This window comes from Tachysurus fulvidraco, chromosome 9 (assembly GCF_022655615.1).
Source record: "Tachysurus fulvidraco isolate hzauxx_2018 chromosome 9, HZAU_PFXX_2.0, whole genome shotgun sequence".
NCBI classification, from domain to species: Eukaryota; Metazoa; Chordata; class Actinopteri; order Siluriformes; family Bagridae; genus Tachysurus; species Tachysurus fulvidraco.
Window position 1 is genome coordinate 13,604,039 of NC_062526.1, and position 18,541 is coordinate 13,622,579.

At 35.2% G+C, this 18,541-nt stretch overlaps 1 protein-coding gene across 2 annotated transcripts in view; it reads right to left on the minus strand.

The window, feature by feature from the left end:
* The window catches only part of hip1rb (huntingtin interacting protein 1 related b), a 51,038-nt gene that overhangs the window by 24,822 nt on the left and 7,675 nt on the right, over nucleotides 1–18,541 (minus strand). The window contains exons 2-16 of one of the 2 annotated variants that reach the window (XM_047818545.1): nucleotides 16,935–16,998; nucleotides 16,682–16,824; nucleotides 16,306–16,362; nucleotides 16,125–16,211; nucleotides 15,617–15,693; nucleotides 13,568–13,629; nucleotides 10,488–10,628; nucleotides 10,299–10,356; nucleotides 7,793–7,868; nucleotides 6,972–7,124; nucleotides 5,533–5,585; nucleotides 5,356–5,428; nucleotides 1,432–1,615; nucleotides 1,222–1,310; nucleotides 950–1,066 (exon numbers count right to left, since the gene is read on the minus strand). In XM_047818545.1, coding sequence (XP_047674501.1) covers nucleotides 950–1,066; nucleotides 1,222–1,310; nucleotides 1,432–1,615; nucleotides 5,356–5,428; nucleotides 5,533–5,585; nucleotides 6,972–7,124; nucleotides 7,793–7,868; nucleotides 10,299–10,356; nucleotides 10,488–10,628; nucleotides 13,568–13,629; nucleotides 15,617–15,693; nucleotides 16,125–16,211; nucleotides 16,306–16,362; nucleotides 16,682–16,824; nucleotides 16,935–16,998 — 1,434 coding nt within the window. Of the gene's footprint in view, nucleotides 1–949; nucleotides 1,067–1,221; nucleotides 1,311–1,431; nucleotides 1,616–5,355; nucleotides 5,429–5,532; nucleotides 5,589–6,971; nucleotides 7,125–7,792; nucleotides 7,869–10,298; nucleotides 10,357–10,487; nucleotides 10,629–13,567; nucleotides 13,630–15,616; nucleotides 15,694–16,124; nucleotides 16,212–16,305; nucleotides 16,363–16,681; nucleotides 16,825–16,934; nucleotides 16,999–18,541 lie in introns of both variants that reach the window. The other variant, XM_027145662.2, reaches the window with a different exon arrangement.

Below are 18,541 nucleotides of genomic sequence, written 5' to 3' on the forward strand. Positions count from 1 at the left end.
CTGGAGTTGATTCCAAATGTTGAATTTGCATTTAGTTCACATGTTCCAAAAAGGAGTCAATGCATGTGAAGCAGGATATTATGATGCTAACAAAATGTTATCTATCAGAGAATCAGTAGTTAAGTGCCTAAATCAACACCTGTTAAAAATGGCAGAGGCAGTGTTATGGCAGAGGCAGTTGCATTTGTAACCGTCAATAAAATTCAATCCCTGGTGTTTATTGATGTGACCGCTGACAGAAGTAAAGAGCTTAATTTCTTCTCTGATTAAGTCAAATGCTGCAAAATTGATAGGACAGCACTTACACTGTGATGATGACACAAAACATACCAAAGAGCTTTTTAGGGTAAAAATAGAAATGTCCTTATGTGACAGAGTCTGTAACCTGACCTCAACCCAGTTGAACATGCTCTGCATTACTGAAGACAAAACTGAAGACAGAAAGACCAACAAAATGATGGTGGCTGAGGGAAAAGCCTGCATCTCAAAGGATGAATCTCATTTGGTTATGTCTATGAATTTAGGTAATTACTGACTGCAAAGTATTTACATCCAAGTATTAAAATAATCCATATAGGTAGAATTATGTCAGTTCATCCAATTACTTTCAAGCCTTTTAAAATTGGTGGCATTGTGTAAAAATGGCTGGGCTATAATTCCTAAAAGGTTAATGAGATATTTTTATTAAACCTCTTTAGCTAAAGCTGAAAGTCTTCACATCTAGTAAAAAAGGTAAACTTCATAACTCTACAAATTACATCTTGACTGCCTTATTTCAAATCCACTGTTGTGTACAGAAGCAAATTAAGAAAAAAAAAAGTGTCATTGTCCAAATACTTATAGACCGAAACATGACCATGGTTTCACTATAGGAGAGCTTTCTGAACCATAAAAACAAATCAAGTAAATGCATGAATGTATGTGGGCACATCTGTGTGCATGTAGAAACCTTCATGTCAGATTCCTGTTTGATCCTCTCCACTTCAAAGGACAACTGTTGTTTAGTTCTGGCAACCTCCTCCTGGGTCTGCTGAGTGGCTGAGAGCATTTTAACTGTGTCTGCACTCTACAAGGCAGAAAAATGTAAATAATTTGCAGTGATGTCTTGTATAAATGCATGCATGTGCACACACGTACATACACACATACTCAAATCAGACGCCCCCCCTCCAAAAAGGAAAATTAATTAAATAACTCCAAGAATAAAAAAAAAAAACCAACCTTCCTGAGCAACTCTGCATGGTTGGCTACCAACTCTGCATGTTTTTCCTTTAGCTTATTATAGCGTAGCTCTGTAGCTTGGGACCTCTCTGAGGATAAATTAGATAGTATTATTTTATTACAACAAGTTTGTGTATTACTGACAGCATACATTTTTCAGTGACATAGGGTTTTATAAGCCATTTTACAGTAGAAGCAAGTTAAACTCACTGTCAGCTTCCAAAAATGTAGACTGCATTGTCTCATATTCTGCATTGAATCGTTTTAAAGTGTCCAGTTCCATACGAAGTTGCTCATTCTCTACAAGAGCACGCTGTTTTTGCACCCTCTGCTCCTCCAGTTCTGCCTCTAAACTGTTGATCTGTGATTTCAGTTGAGTTATATATCGCTGAGCCTACATTAGGAAGAGACATAGGAATGTTATATGCAAAGATATACATACTTGTACACAGTATCTACCAAAGGTTACTAATATCTAATTACTGACTACATAGGGTGTTCAAATCCAAAGTAATTGCTTTAACATTTGTAGATTTCTTTAAACTTTGCTGCAGTTTGTTTGGTTTACTTGTCATCTATTCATAATTTAACTTAAAGTCTAAAATATATAGACCAGGTTTGCCATGTTTGAAATTATAGCTTTGAGAAATGTGTGTAAAGAAGTAATGCTTTTCCAGCACTTTGGTCGAATTTTGTGCCATCCCTTTTGACAAAATCATCTACAATTTCCTAAGGTTATGAGGGCCCCTCTCAAGTTGAAAATCTTCAGAACATTGGCTAGCCATGCACACACCATCACATTTCCTTTATAAACCTTAAGTTATTTTGAATATAAGTTATGTCTAGTCAAAATAAAAGTTTCTTGGCTGATGAGAATTTTTTTTCTCTAATATGCCATGGTACGTTCATGTCTCTTTTTAGATTTCCTCTATGTGTAAATGCCCCAGGACTACTTGCATAGAAGCAGCCCACATCATGAAAGACTCTAGGATCATACACATGATGAGCAGAATTACTGTGAAAAGTTTTTGTTTTGTCTGTTTTTCCAATTTGTAAAAATTCTCATTTGCAAATTGAAACTGTCTGTGCTTCCATTTTAGCAGAGGAGATTTGTGTATGGTGTTGAAACAGTTCACTGCATACTGGGCTGTGTTTTAGGTTATTCTACAACTCATTTGTTTACAGTTGGCTTTATTCTTATCTTCCTGATTTTTAGTCTGAAAGCATGTTAAATTTTATGGGATACAACAGTCCTAGGATTATTATTTGTGGTTTCACAAACTTTCCACCTGCACATTCAAACAATTGTACTAGCAAGGATGTTTATGGTCTTTGCAATTGCTCTGTAGCTTTTTCCATCATTGATTAATTTTGTCTGTAAATCTAGTCAGTGGACAATCAAATGTTGGTGGACTGGTGGTGGGGAAAGAAGAAGTAGAGGATAGCATTCAGAGGAAGAGGCTAGCTAAAAAGAAGTGGGACGTAGAGAGGACTGAAGAAAGTAGACAGGATTACAAGGAATCACAGCACAGAGTGAAGAGAAGAGGCAAAGGCAAATCGAAAGCACACGATGAGTTGTTTGCCAGGTTAGACATGAGGGAAGGCGAGATGGACTTGTACAGATTAGAGAGGCAGAGAGAGATGGAAAGGATGTACAGATAAGGTCTGATTAAAGATAGAGATGGAAAGGTGCTAAGAGGTGAGGAGAGTGTGCAGAAAAAATGTATGTGATGAATGAGGAAAATAAGAGGGAAAGACGGAAGGAAGAGGTGAATATTGTAGGGCAAAAAATAGGAAAGATTACAAAGAATGAGGTGCGGAAGGCTATGAGGCAAATCAAGAGTGAAAAGGCTTTTGGTCCAGTTGACATTCCTGTGGAGGGACAGTAGTGGAGTTTCTATGTAGATTGTTCAACCGGATTTTAGAGAGTAAGAAGATGCCTTAGGAATGGAGGAGAAGAAGAATTTTTGATCTGAGAACGTTAATGGAGAAATACAGAGATGGTCAGAAGGAGCTCCACTGTGCCTTTGTGGATTTACATAAAGTGTATGGCAGGGTGCCAAGAGAAGCAATGGTACTGTATGAAGATGTCAGGAGTGACAGAGAAGTACATCAGAGTAGTTCAGGATATGTATGAGAGGAGATGATATGACTGCAGTGAGATGTGCTATAGGTCAGACAGAGGAGTTCAAGGTGGAGGTGGGGCTATATCAAGGATTAGTATTGAGTCCCCCCTAGTTAAATGAGGACAAAGTTAATTGGTGTGATCTCTTGCAAGCCTTTCCACACTGATGCAGGATTGTTAGCTGAATACCTGCTTTTCAGCTTTTCAGGGTAGCTTTTGTCATATATATGCAGAAATATAGGAATTTCTAAAGGGTTAACAAACTTTCAAGCAACACTGTAGCTGCCCAATCATATGGCTGTAGCACAAAAAAAAAAAAAAAGATAATTCTGTTTTTGGATCCCACTGAATGCAGTATCAGGGAACATGATTTACTGCTTATATACGTTAAACTTAAAGCTAAAATTAAACTTTTGCCAGTAGAAAGCTGGGGGGACAATTAGCACCGTGTCTTAGTGTGGCAAGGATGCCGGCTCTCCTTCACATTTGGGTTGTGTTTTTGGTCATGGCCAGTGATGAAGAAAGAAGACGACCATTTTCTGATCATGGGCATCAGAGCATGATAAAAATCACCCCTGAATTTTTTGTTTACAGAGTCATAGTTGTATCTATAACTAGCATTTTCCTTTTTACTGGTGTGACAGTTAATCAGTCTTACCTATTTCTTGTTAAATCTGAAAAACAAGCTAAAGAAATATGGCTCACAATTGCTGCAGATGAACACAGTTCTCAAAGACAAGGAAGAACATGGTTTAACCTTGGTCTATCTGACCCAGCTGGAAAGTTTAATGAAAGTTTAATGCGTCATAACTTGGGTTTTCTTCCACATATTTGCCTGAAATTTACCAAGATTGTTCCAAATTAGGAACATTGCAATTAATTTTGTCTATTTTCGTTGAACTGTGTGTTCGGACCACTATATACTTTGTGTTTTGGATCCTCCAGGGTCAGTTGGGCCCGGCCACATTTAGTGGGGCAATAGGTCACACTTTTGCCCTTTTCAGTGCAATGAACATACATACAGACACAAAATGCACACATAAAATTTCCACTAACACACACACCCAAAACACACACGCACTCCCACACGCATTGGGCATTGCATTTCATTAGGTCTCCAGTAAAAACAAAAGCTACTCATTTCTAAAAAAAAAAATCACACTTGTTTTATGCATTTGTCCAGCTGGGGGCAAAATCTTCTCTACCAACAAGCTTCACACACACACACACACACGCACGCACATGCACACACCCACACGCATTGGGCATTGCATTTCATTGGGCTTCCAAAAAATATTTCACACTTGTTATACAGTATGCATTTGTCCAGGTCGGGGCAATATCTTCTCTTCTGTGTGCGCGCGCGCGTGTGTGTGTGTATGTGATGTGATGTGATCAGAGGACATCTGGTGGTCAAAATAGACATTACAAGTGCATAATGTTCACAAATGTAAGGGTGATTACACAGAATGGTGATAATTGTAAAGTTTATGATTTATAAGCATTCAAGTCAATTTGACCTGGAAAAAAACAGGTTTAATTATTTGCTGACATTAAAAATGGTCAAAATGGTTTCAAAACAACCTCCTGGCTTTGAAATATACCAACCTGCAATTGTGCATCAACTTTTGTGCCCGTATAGTGAAAATAATTTAAAAATATTCTAGTTTTTTTTTTACTAAATAAATAAGGTTTATTATACCAAATATTATTATTATTATTATTATTATTATTATTATTATTTATTTTTTTTGCAAAATACATGTTAATATGTTGAAAACAAGTTAGGCTAAAAAGGTGAAAAAAATGGATATCATATATACTTCATTTTTTTATAAGCAGTCAAAACAGACAAGGTCAAGTTGAATCGGTGCTCCTAATTTGCATAGAAATGCAGGAAAGGAAAATAGGAAGGTTAAATAGACTAATTATTTAAACCATGTTCTTCCTTGTGTTTGTGAACTGTGTTCATCTGCAGCAATTTTGCAGCCATATTGCTTTTTTCTTACCTCAGCTTTGATCTTCTCAATTTCAGCTCGAAGTAGCTCTATTTCATGCTTCAATCTGTCAATCTGTAGGTCCCTGAAGATCATGTACAATGAAAAATCATGAAAATTATATATTTAGAGTGGCTCATTGAAAATAGCTTACTGTAAACAATTGGAAGCAATTGAATATTTTAGTACCTGTCATCAAAGCCATTATTTGGGGGCCCAAATGTCTGATCAAATATGTCAACCTGCTGAAAAAAAATAATAAAATTGTGAAGCATGTGGAAAAGCATGGATGTCCTACAAAAAAACTCTTGCATTATTCGTTCTCCTTTCAAGTCAGAATACCAGTAAAGGTTTGAAAAGCAAGTTTCAGTTTTTGCACGATATGCTCCTAGACTGTTTAAAGTCCACTAATTGATTAATGATCTGAAAGTATTTTAGATTATCTTGTATAACATTCTCTGTTGCAAATGACACCAAACCAAAAGCCATCTAGAGATGCAACAGGATTTGTACAGTCGAACATGCCTATATAGAGTGGCAATATCAATATTCACAATAATGTTAAAATAAGTAAATAAACAAACTAACACAGCAATCCCCACTGATGCTCACAGATCATTTGCAACTCAAATGCCACCAAAAATTTATGTCATGGCACTGTAAGATTAGATATTGCCTAGTGAGATGCAACAAACTGCACTGTAACTATCTGTGTTGCTTGTTCATACAGGCCACTGATCTTAGACCTGGTTTCTTCACACACATTTATAATTAGCTTTACATATATTATTGCAATTTTTGCTTTGGATGACTTACAGATATGAGCTAAAACTATGTCCTGAACAATGTTCAAAGAACAAGCTATGACATTCACCTAATGAAACTCTTGTAGCATCAAGTAAATGAATGGGTGGATCAGTGAAAATAAGTCTCAACAAGTCCTGCCTGAACACCCAAATACCATCAACATTTCTAACAAAATACTAAGTGATATCCATGGAGCTGTGTAACTAGGAATTTCAGTCAGAAAATATTTTTATTGATGCATTTGAACATATCTTTATATGATGGTGTCTCCTTCAAAAGCTCCTCTGTGCAAAAAAACGTTTGTAAACCTTTCACTAATAGTATTGTATTAATGTATTTAATATTGGCATCAATGGCATTCAGTAGTTGTTTGAGTAGACAGCATAATCACTCAAGAAACAACCTTTAGTGTAAGTTCAGAATTTTGGATAACTAAGGTATGCCTATTTTTGGCTAAATCCCCCACAGAGATCTAAAGATCAGTGTGCGTAATTTCACTATGACCTACTCTATAAAAAGTTGTAACTCAACTCTGAATATGGCCCTATGTGTTTTTATTATTATTTGTGATTATTATTCAAACTGTTTGTAGATGGTTACAGTTGTACAACAGTTGTAACGCTTTACCCCTTTTCGGGTTACATGTAGGATACATACTTTTCTGTATAGCTTTAAAGATTAAGCATTCATTATGCAGTGAAGCATATTCTCTAGAAATAATAATCTAAACATTTAAATGAAGCAGAAGTTTACATTTGTTTTAGACATCCATGCTCTTAGAACGAGGCAAGAACTTTGTATATTTTGATTAAAAAGCTCACCTGAGGCTGGGAAGCCATGCTGGCTGAAGCTTCACTGACATCTATTAGCGGTTCAGGCTCATCCTCCTCCTCAGGTTCCTCCTGATCTGGGATAATAACCATGGGCTTCACATGCTCTGCTAGTGCAGATGCCCGAAGAAAGTTTGGAGGGGACTGAAGGCAAATAATTTATTAGGTTGACAAGCTTCCAGATCAGATTCTGTAAAACTGTGGAAAACATATTCTCTAAATTGATCATTTTATGCTGTTTAGCATCAAATCGCCCATTAGTGTTCATCTGGTAAAAAGTACAGGAGCATCAAAGCCAGAAACCCAGCCTCTGGAACAGCCTGTACCCCAAGTCTGTCAAATTCCTTTTTCTTTTGTCTGAAAAGAAGCCTGTTACAGAATATGTTGCTTTCATTACTGATGTACAATTTTCTTACTTTACATGTTTTGCTAGAAAAAGTGTTTAGACATTAATATTTGAAAGCTAAGATGTTTTTGTACTGGCTCACTAAAATAAAAGACATAAAAGGAACATCTACTTATTTTTAGCAATAGTTTACCTTTTAATTTTACCTTTACATACCAAGCTGCCATTACATTAAAACCACCGGCCCAATATTGATTGTGACACCAAAACAGCTCTGACCAATCAAGGCATGAATGCCACAAGACCACTAATAGTGTGCTAATTATTTTAATAAATGCTAGTGAGTATGACAAGATGCTTGAAAGGATCTGCACTTCCTTTGTGTATCCCCCCATGGTTTTCATTTAATTTGTCACACACTTATAAACAAACAAACACACACAGAATTTTCAAAATTGTTTCTTACATCAGGTAGTTTTGGAATCTGGATAAGCCTTTTGAAGTATACCATGTCTCTTGCTTTATTAAAAAATGTCTTTAGACTGAAAAAAAAGCACAAATAAATGTTAAAACACATTTATTGTTTTTAGCTTAAAAATATCACTACATGCTTATGTGCTTTCATTTTTATTTGTAAACCAGTGTAACAAGTTTAAACCCTGTGCTTGTTCTCATAAAACCAGTAAGATTTACTAAACTATGTCAATTAGCTTGTCACCAAAATAACTTGCATGGACTTAATATGGAGGATCGAACATCTAACATAGCAGTATTTCGAAAAAATAATATCCTCAAAATTTAGCTGACATAAGTTAAGGGGAAAGGAACAAGTAATACCCTGCTATAATGATCACATTTGGACCTTATGAAAAGATAACCCAAAATTAGCATGAATGGCATGTTTCATGTTCAATTTGTTAGAATATCAAATGGCATAAAAGCACAAAAAGTCTCTTACTGCTACAAGATCAAAAAGATATAGAGGAGATAAAAGATAGAGAAAAGATAAAAAGATCTAATTTCTAATTTCTTACTTGTATTTTTCAAACTTCTAAATATTAGACAGAAAAGTAAAAACAATAAATGTGAAGACAATGAATGGGGTGTCTAACAATGATGTAAACAATATAACCACAACAGTTATGATGATCATTTTTCATTTTTACTTATTTCCTGCTTTACAAAGATTAACATGTGTACTATAACATTTACATATACATGTCTTATACATACACACTAACTATTTGCAGGCCCTTAAAAAAAACAATGAACTCTTCTCTTGGTAGTGGCTATTTTCACAAGTCCTATAAACTAGCAGTTATCAAACCACTCATAAAATGAAAAATCTGTACTCTACCTATGTTGACTGTCCATCTACAGGCCAATATCAAGCGTCCCTATTATCTCTGTGCTCTTACAGTACATGCATAGAAAGCATATTCATGAAATCTTAAAAGATGATTGATTATACACCTGATAAATACTTCTGTTAGGACTACAGGCAACTAGAAGGAAATTTTCAGATTCTATGTCTTTCAGTTACATAATGTGCAGTGGTTCTCTGTTCATACCATCTCTGACCTTAATAGTTATTAGCCCAATATTTAGGGCCCGAGCACTGACTGGTGCGAAGCCCTATTGTTTTTGCTCGGGTTTATTAGGGCCCAAGCACCGACTTGTGCGAAGCCCTATTGTTTTTGCTCGGGTTTATTATTATTATTTATTTTATTTTATTTTTTTTGCACACATTGGCCAATGGGGTCCCTTAACATGCTCGAAAACTCTTGAAATTTGGCACACGCGTCAGAGTCAGGCGACGCTAGGCTTGGGCAAAGGCTGGAATATGGGTGTGGCAGTGTAATGCAAAAACAAACATTTGTGCACAAATCGGGCAGTTATGTACGCACATGTACGAGAGTATGCATATAGATCTCATCGACCCGAACAATTTTCGCGCTCTAAACTATGAGCTCTGCCCAACAGGAAGTCGGCCATTTTGGATTAATTCATAATTGCATGCGGCGAACTTTTAAATAGTCCTCCTAGGGAATTCATGCGATTGACATCAAACGTGGTGACATGATGCCGAGACATTGCACTTGCTAAATTCCGAAGGGATTTTCTCGAACGGTGCTGCCATGGCGAGGCGACTAAGTTATGTTGAATTCAGAGAAACAGGAAGTGTCTTCTATCTAAGCCAAAAAATGTCTTATTGTGATGACACGCGGTGTGTATGTTCGGCCAAGGAATCTGATTGCATCGATGTGCTTATTGTGAGTCCCGGGTATAGCGCCACCAACAAGCCCCAGGAAGTGTGTCAGTCACAAAGGTGGATTTTTTCACAGTTGCATGCAATGAACTTTTAAATACTCCTCCTAGAGGATTCATGAGATTGAATCTAATGCGAAATTGCGAAGGGATTTTTGATCTCTCAAACACCATTGCCATGGCATCGTGTCAAAGTTTACTTTTATTTCAGGCATATTTAAGGCTTTTGGCGTGCTTAGATTAACTTGAAATTTGACACAAACATCACGTTTGTTGGCTGTTAAGTGTGGACAAAAAGGTCAGACAAAGGTGTGTCTTTTAAGTGGCTCACTAGCGCCCCCGTTTGTCTAAAACGTGGGGTTTCATTTATCTACCAAATAGGTCAGTAACAACATAAAATAGTCCACTGATATTTACCCACTTCATGCACTTGCCCACTGTGCATTGTTTTCTGGGAGGCACCGTATAGCGATAAAAAAATGTGCGAGGGCCCGCCATCGCTGCTTGCAGCTATATTATTTATTATTATTTTTTAAAAAATGGTTTTTTTTACATGTTAATATTCATGAATGCATCTGTTAACTTTTTGTGTTTTACAGATTATTGGTGCAACCCCCCCCCCCCCCACAAAAAAACAACAACAAAAAAACAAAAACAAAATAAAGCTTTAAAATAGATCACTTCTGTTCAGCTAATATACTTGCCTGTGGAACTGATCATGGAACCGTTCACGATGGCCCTGGAGTGTATCAGCTGGTAGACCTGAAGATCAAAACATGCATATTAACACCTCTTGCTACCTATTGAATCACATCCAGCAAAGGACAAGAAAATTAGTTACAAAATCAATAAAAATATAGCAAAAAAATAATTTGAATTTAAAAAAGGCTCACAGGCATGCAACTTGAATAGTAGCTTGACTGTGTAGTGATAGAGGTGACTACAGTCCTGGATGACCTGAATCAGTGGTGCTAGTTTACACTGTCCTGCTGTGTAAGTTGAGATGGCAATGGAGGAATTGAGCTGTCGTAGGACTGTGAAAAAAAAGAAAACACAAAAAATAGATAACAGTTGTAACTCATCAACAGGGGCATTATAGCTTCAAATTGCTTCATATTCATCTTCATTCATTTCTATGCAAAAGTTTCAGGCAGGTGTGAAGAAATGCTATAAAGTAAGAACGCATTCAAAAATATGCAAAGTGCAAAATGCAAAGTGAGTGAACAGAAGAAAAATCTAAATCAAATCAATATTTGGTGTGACTACCCTTTGGATTCGAACCAGCATCAGTTATTACACTTCTTACACTTTCACAAAGTCAGGGATTCTGTAGGATCAGATTAACTTATTCCATGAAGCAGGTGCTAATGATCATCAGTTTCATATTCATATCAACTGAACCAGCTCTGATCGTCTACCGTGCAATGAAGATTTTGGACCTCCACTAAGATGAGGCCGACTCTGAGGACTCTGAGGGTCCAGAGGCACCTAGAGATCTACCAGCTCCAGTCAGACTCTGCGATATTAAAAAGGAGATGTGAACTCCATTGCCTCTTTTCCACTGGAAAGAACCGGGTGCTGGTTCAGAGCTAGCGCTAGTGCTGGTTCAAAGTTGGTTCCACTGGCGAACCTTCTAAGAACCGGTTTGCCTTTGCACCGGAAAATATTTCTAGAGAGCCATCACAGCGCCGAGTGTGACGTCACTGTATACGTGTCACGTGTCCCAGCAACGTTAGCGCAGCAGTGGCAAACACAAACACAACAACAATGGCAGATGTTGCATTACTGTTAATGCTCATGGCTTTGTGAACCTACATTGGCATCCAAACCCGGCAAATAAAACGTGTACGTGCAGCTCCATGTAATCTGTATAAACGGAGGTTGTAATCGATAAAGTACATAACGTTATTTTATCGTTAACACACAAAAAAGTTAGCCTTAGCATGTAGTTACCTACTATCATGTGTGCTGATAATGTATCATATTGCGGTAAAGTAAAAGTGTATTAAACATTAGTATACTTAAGGTGCATTATCAAATGCGCTAACAGTAACCCCGCCCACAGCCCCTAACTAAATTAGGCTCTGGCTCCGAACCAGCACTCGAACTGCCTCGGTGGAAAAGGGGCAAATGGGGTCTTTTGCATATATATAACATCTATTTGACTGTATTTTTATAAAATCACACCCTCCAGTGTCACCCATATGAGGATGGGTTCCCCTTGAGTCTGGTTCCTCTCAAGGTTTCTTCCTTTACCGTCTAAGGGAGTTTTTCCTTGCCACTGCTGCCTGAGTCACCTCAGACTTGCTCATTGGAGATATTTACATACACATTGTGAACTAAATCTATCTAATATTAATTTTGAATTTTGCATTCTTTTAATCTTTATTATTCTTTATAATAACATTTTGTTCTATGTTTATGTTCAGTAAAGCTGCTTTGAGACATAGAACAAAAGGTTAATAACAATTGGCCGAATGTTCAGGTCTATTGTTATTGTCAGGGAGGCTTATGATTGGCCCCAAATTTATTCTGCAGCAGGACAATAGATCTGAACATTCAGCCAATGTTATTGAGAACTATCATCAGTGTAGAGCACAACAAAGAATTCCTGCAAGTTTTGATTTGGCCCCCACAGATCCCTGATCTTAACATTTTTTCTGTTTGGGATTAATTGAATACACAGAAAGAGGCTTACATCCACAGTAAATCTGTGTTTAGTTCTCCAAGATGCTTGAAACAACCTATATGTCAGGTTCCTTAAGAAACAGTGTGCAAGCATACCTAGAAGAACTGAGGGTGGTCACACCAAATATAGTTAATTTGTTTATTTACTATCCATTTTCTTAACCCGTCTGGACACCTTGGAACCATTTTTTGGCCATATCTTTGTTGGTTTCAGCTAGAGAGACACTTTTTTGGAAAGAGAATTTAATATTTTTCACCAGGTCTATAATTTTATACCCTTTCATGTAGTATGTGGCTGAAAACAGCCATTATATTAAACAGTTAATTTTTTTTTTTTTTTTAAATTAAAAATATTTTTTATTTTGAAGAAATCTGTTAAAATCAACCTCAGTTCTAATCAAAAATATAACATGATAAAATATAATTTCTTTTTACTTTTTAATTACCAATTTAATCGTCACTAATTTGCATAAAAATACACACAAAATGAATTATTTTTAATATTAAAAAAGTGAACTGGATTTTTTTTTTTTCCACATTTTTGGATACATCAAAGATTACTAATAATATTGGCCACCTTTTGGTCAACAGTAACCTTTACTCAGCAGAGGGAATTATTAAAAAGCAAAAATGCATGTTTTTTTTTATCATGTCATGGCCTTGCAATGAAAAAATGTGGTTATAATGGCAGCTAACTCATTGCCCAATTGTCAAAAAAAATCTTGTTTGATTGAATTTTTTTGGCATTCTTAATAAATTTTTCATATTTAATTCAAAAGGTTAAGTGCAATGTGTGTGAGGTACAGAACCATTTCTAGTATATGCTGTTAAGACTAGGAGAAGGAACAGCAGATTATGGAGTTGATAAATGTCCATACATCAGAAATATGTGTGATATACTCTCTTCCCCATGCCTAAAAATAAACTTAAATTGGCACTGACTTTGTGGTTGTTTACCAAGAGATCCAAACTTCAGAGATCATAAAGAACCCCATTTGTAGTTGTTAAGTTATAACATGTATATGGTTATAGAGAGTTATAGAGCTATATAGAGCTTTATATTCATTTATAAGCAATGCATCACAAACGTTAAACATATATATTAGCCAATGTTCAATATAAAAATAATATTTTCTTAATTTACTAGTTTTAAAAGATCTAAAGAAAGTCTTAATATCTTAATATTTTTTTATTAAGGAACTGTACACTTATACTATTAAATGTAGCTGTGTTGCCAAAATTATGTAGGCAAGTAACCAATAAATTCAAAGACAGGAACTCTCACCTGACTCAGCAAGACGTAGCTCTGTGTCCATGTAATCAAACACTTCAACTGTGAGCTGAAAACTGAGTACAGGAAACAAGAAGGTCTCAGCTTAGGCAAATGCATTTAAAGCTGTATAGATTTGTCAACTTAACTGGGCATTTTCTTTTTTTAGTCGTGGGTGAAATGACAACTTAATTTTACACATTTCAAGTCTACCTTATCTGTTTTAGAGAGAGTGCATAATTATGTGATTAAAAAAAATTCTTAGTTGCATAAGCTAAGGAATTGCATACATGAATATTATTAGTTTATTTATATGTTTCTCATTATTTCAGTACTTAAGCTGAAATAAAATACTGAATTGGCTATTTTACAATATTTTAAAATGTAAAGTTTTGGTGTGCCTGTTCCACTGTAATATTGGATTCCTGGCCTAAAGGAGTAGGATTCAATTTAAAGTAAACAGACTGCTAAGTGATAGTGCAGAGAAGGTTTTAACTCTACATGAAGAGCTTGTGTTTTAGGTAACTTTAGATTTTAGTTCTCTATATAATATTTACTGACAACAGACTGAGCAAGAGGACTACAAGGCAGAGCTTTTACAGCTGGAAGAGTGAGCCAGACTTCAGTGGAATTACAATATATAAACTAATTTAATTATACGCAAATTTGTGTATGCACCACCAAGATTAAGCAAATCATCTGCATGTAGTTTGTCTGCGAGTAGACTAATCAGATGTCAAAATAATTTTAGTAAAGGGGCATGGGTACTGGCTGCTTTGTGGGGACAGAACTGAACAGTGCAGACAATGAAGATGAGAGAGAAGCTGATAGGATAATCCTTTACATCCTCTTCCATCTTTAATTTGATATTGCTCCCCTGACTAGTGCTGCTGTCAACTTAAATTTCCCCTTACAAGAAATTGAATAAATAATAATAATAAAATAAATAAAAAATAGGAATAAATAATAAATAAAATTATTACTATTAATAATACATTATCTACACAGACACTCGGAAAGCTCAGTCCTAAAGACATTCCTGGAAATGCATTAAAGTTATGTTTAACATAAAGACGTATATAATAATTAATGGTGCTTGCAAAGCATCATTATTGTTATTCTGCAAACTTATAATAATAATAATAATAATAATAATAATATTAATAATAATAATATTAATGGTACTTGAAAAACATCATTATTGTTATTGTGCATACTTATTATTAAATGGTGCTTGCAAAGCAGCATCATTGTTATTCTGCATAATTTAAATTATTATTATTAATGGTGCTTGCAAAGCATCATTATTGTAATTTTGCATACTTATTATTATTAATGGTGCTTGCAAAGCATCATTGTTATTCTGCATACTTATTATTAGTGTGCTTGCAAAGCACATTCTTATTCTTTTGCATACTTATTATTATTATTCTTCCGGACACTTTTTCGGGGCGTAACTTGTCCCGCAGCTTTTGTCCTAGACCCATGGATGAGGTGACAAATCGACCGGTTCATTGAGGAGAGGTGTGCTATGATTTTTAAAAGCGATCCGACCAACGATGTTCGCACAGCGGACGAAAAAGCGGCCAAAAAAAGTCCCATAGAAATGAATGGGAAATTCCTAAAATTCAAGCGAAATCAAAAAAAAAAAAAAGCACAACATGGACATGTCATATCAAAACACTCAGCAAGATGAGGGGAACTGACGTCACGTGTAGCCCCACCCCCAAAATTAGCAAAATCAAAAATTTAGCACAACATAGACATGTCATATATAAAAACACTCAGCACGATGAGGGGAACTTGCCACGTGCAAGCAGCATTCACATTTTCTTCAGGAAATGTACCATTCTAGTTTCTATTTTTTGTTTTGTTTTCTGGGAGCTAATGAAGAGTGTTCTGCAGGACAAGTAATAAATGTTCTATATTAAATATTTCTAATCAATTCAGTTCTGTGTTCAGAATTTTATAGCAATTAATTTCAGAATTTTTTTTTTAACCTGAATATCATCCTAGTCATAGTTTTTACAAGGAGTCAGTACAGTAAAATTTGTTATCGCATACACATTGTTGATGTCTGTTCCTGCTGTGCGCTCTAGAACTTCATCTGTGGCTTCCAGGTTGGCTCGGATTTCAGGATGCTACACACAAAAACAAAGGTTTCTTACAGAACATACAGTAGCATATTCATTTGCTTTACATAAAGCAGCGTGGCTTGATTGTCTCAGGCACATTCATTTAATACATGGTATTTTCTGACTGTACTCACTTATTAAATACTAATAATATTATTATTATTAATAATAATAATAATAATAATAATAATAAATTAGCTTATAATGAATGCTTTTACATTTAGCACAATGTGAGATGAAGAGCTAATGTATACATAGCTAAATCTTGTAAAATGCAAACAATCATACCAAAGTGATTGAAATATATTTGTGCGCATAGCGCATATATATATATATATATATATATATACATACATATATATATATATATATATATATATATATATATATATATTGAAGTCATTTGAATCTACAAAAACAAAAAGAGTATGTCTTACTGCAGTATGAAATGTTAATTTACAGCAGATGAGCTTGGTATATAGAGAAACAAGCTGTCCATATCCATATTTATCTCTGATATTTCCCTGGGAACAATATTAAACAATCATTAATATGATCCAATACAGACAGAAGACAACTTTCAGAGACAAAATCAGAAGTCAAAATTATTTAACTTACCCATAGTGTTCCAGTCTCTGTAATATCACTGTAATGCCGCATACAGTCTTGTAGAGTCTGTTGAATATTTTAAAAACTTCATTTCAGACATTTACATTTAAAGTACTGGAACTCATACAGTATATCATGCTGGATACAAACAGCTTTTTTTTTTGGTAACTGCATGTTTTAGCATTTAAACAAGATTTTTTATTCATGAAAAGCCTGTAATTTTTAAGGAAAAAAATTTGCATCTTTCTTGTGCTCGTGAATGTGTACACTTAAGTAAATAATGAATAAAGAATGAAAACGTAAATTCATTTGAAACTAGTCAAGCTCCCCTACAAAAATGGTCAATACAAGGAAAGCAACTTTCAGTAAAAAAGAAAATACTTACATTTGGGTGGCCATCACGTAGAACTTTATGTAAAACGTGGCAAAACTTCCAGCTAAGAATGGCATTACTGGACAAAGGTAGCCCAATAGCATAAGACCAGAAAGTGTGTGCACCCTTTTCCCGGTGAGTACCCAGGATAATCCCTGTATTCAAAGTCAAGGTCTACAATACAATACAGTGGTAACAGAGGAGCCAAATTATGTAATATACTTAAATACTTGGTGAGACTGACTGAAGATAGTTCAAAGGATACTGCGGACATGTTTCTCCTTGACTGGTGTCTCAGTGGAGTTAATGGCTTTACTGATGCTGCTAAGCTGATGGAAAGAGAAAAGAAAATGAAATATTTATTGATTTCTTGACAAATGATACAACATTACAAAATGTGCATAACTGCAATTTTTACCTCTCAGAAAAGCAAACAATGTGCCTGTTAACGTTAAACAAAAATATGTTTTGTCCAGTCTCTAACAGGAACACCTGTAAACATTGCTAACAGGAGAACTGACAAAATTTATAGAAACTGAAATCGCTTTTTACACCCATGGTGAGCAGAAAAGCATATCAGAATACTCAAACTTTAAAACTTTAGGTGGATTGGCTACAGCAGTAGGAGACCACAGTAGGCTATAATTCTGTCAACAAGAATCTGATGCTATCATGGAAGCAGGCTCAAGAAAACCAGACAGTTGAAGAATGAGAAAGAAAAAAAAAATTATTTTTGGAAACTGAATTTGTACTTTGTGACCCAAAAAAAAAAAAGTTGCTCACTCAATGGTTTTGGTTTTTGCAACAAAAATACCAGATCAACCACTTACATTTAAGCATTTGGCAGAAACTCTTATGCAGCGCAACATACAGTACAAAAGCACTTTTAAGTCTCTATCGGTAAACTTAGGATACCATCAACCTAAACCTTTTTTTTTTTTTTTAAACATACACAAACAAGTGTTTCAGGAAGAGGTAGGTCTTCACCAGTCACATGAAGATGGCCAGGAACTCAGCTGTTTAGACATCTAGGACAAGTTCATTCCACCACCTCGGTGCCAGACAAAAAAAAAGTATGTATACCTACCTTTTACCCTGAGAGATGGTGGGACCATTCGAGATAAAGAGCTTTGAGGTAAGAGGGAGTTGGTACATTTTTGGCTTTATAGGCAAGCATCAGGGATTTGAATCTGATGAATTTGAAGCCAGTTTATACTTTGGCATGAAATTTAATAAATTAGTATGGTATCACTGAGTTTTTTAGATTTATTGTTGTGAATCAGCCAAAGGACAATCGGTTTTCATTTAGGTTATTGCTGCAATAAACAGTAATAATTCTACAAGATGTAATTAGTCTCAAAATTATTAATAAATGTATTTTTAAATGTAACTTTATTCAGATTCAAATAAAAGACAAAATGTTTTCTTTTTTATTAATCCATCAATTTGTACGTGCAAAAAATAAAGATTTATAAAGTATTATATAAAGATTTTTTACAGCTAGTTTATTCCTGCACTTTCTTTTTTCTAACAGATTCATAATGATCACATGATGCACGTGATCTAAACCACAACAATAAAATAAAAAAAATTAAATCTAGAGCAATGTCATTACATAACTGATGAAATAGTGGACACTACATTTAAGGACTTGAATACAATGTGAATAGAGCTAAACTCATACCGTTAAACTCAAAACAATTTAAAAATGCATTCATTTTTAAATCATCATCAATTTATATCATCTTCAATACTGCCACTCCTTGCTGAAAGAGGTCACAGCCATAAAATTCTGCTTAGGGTACTCATTGATGACTGCATGTTTTTTTCCCCTATAGCACTTTTCAAAATGGCATTATACCAGTGTTATTT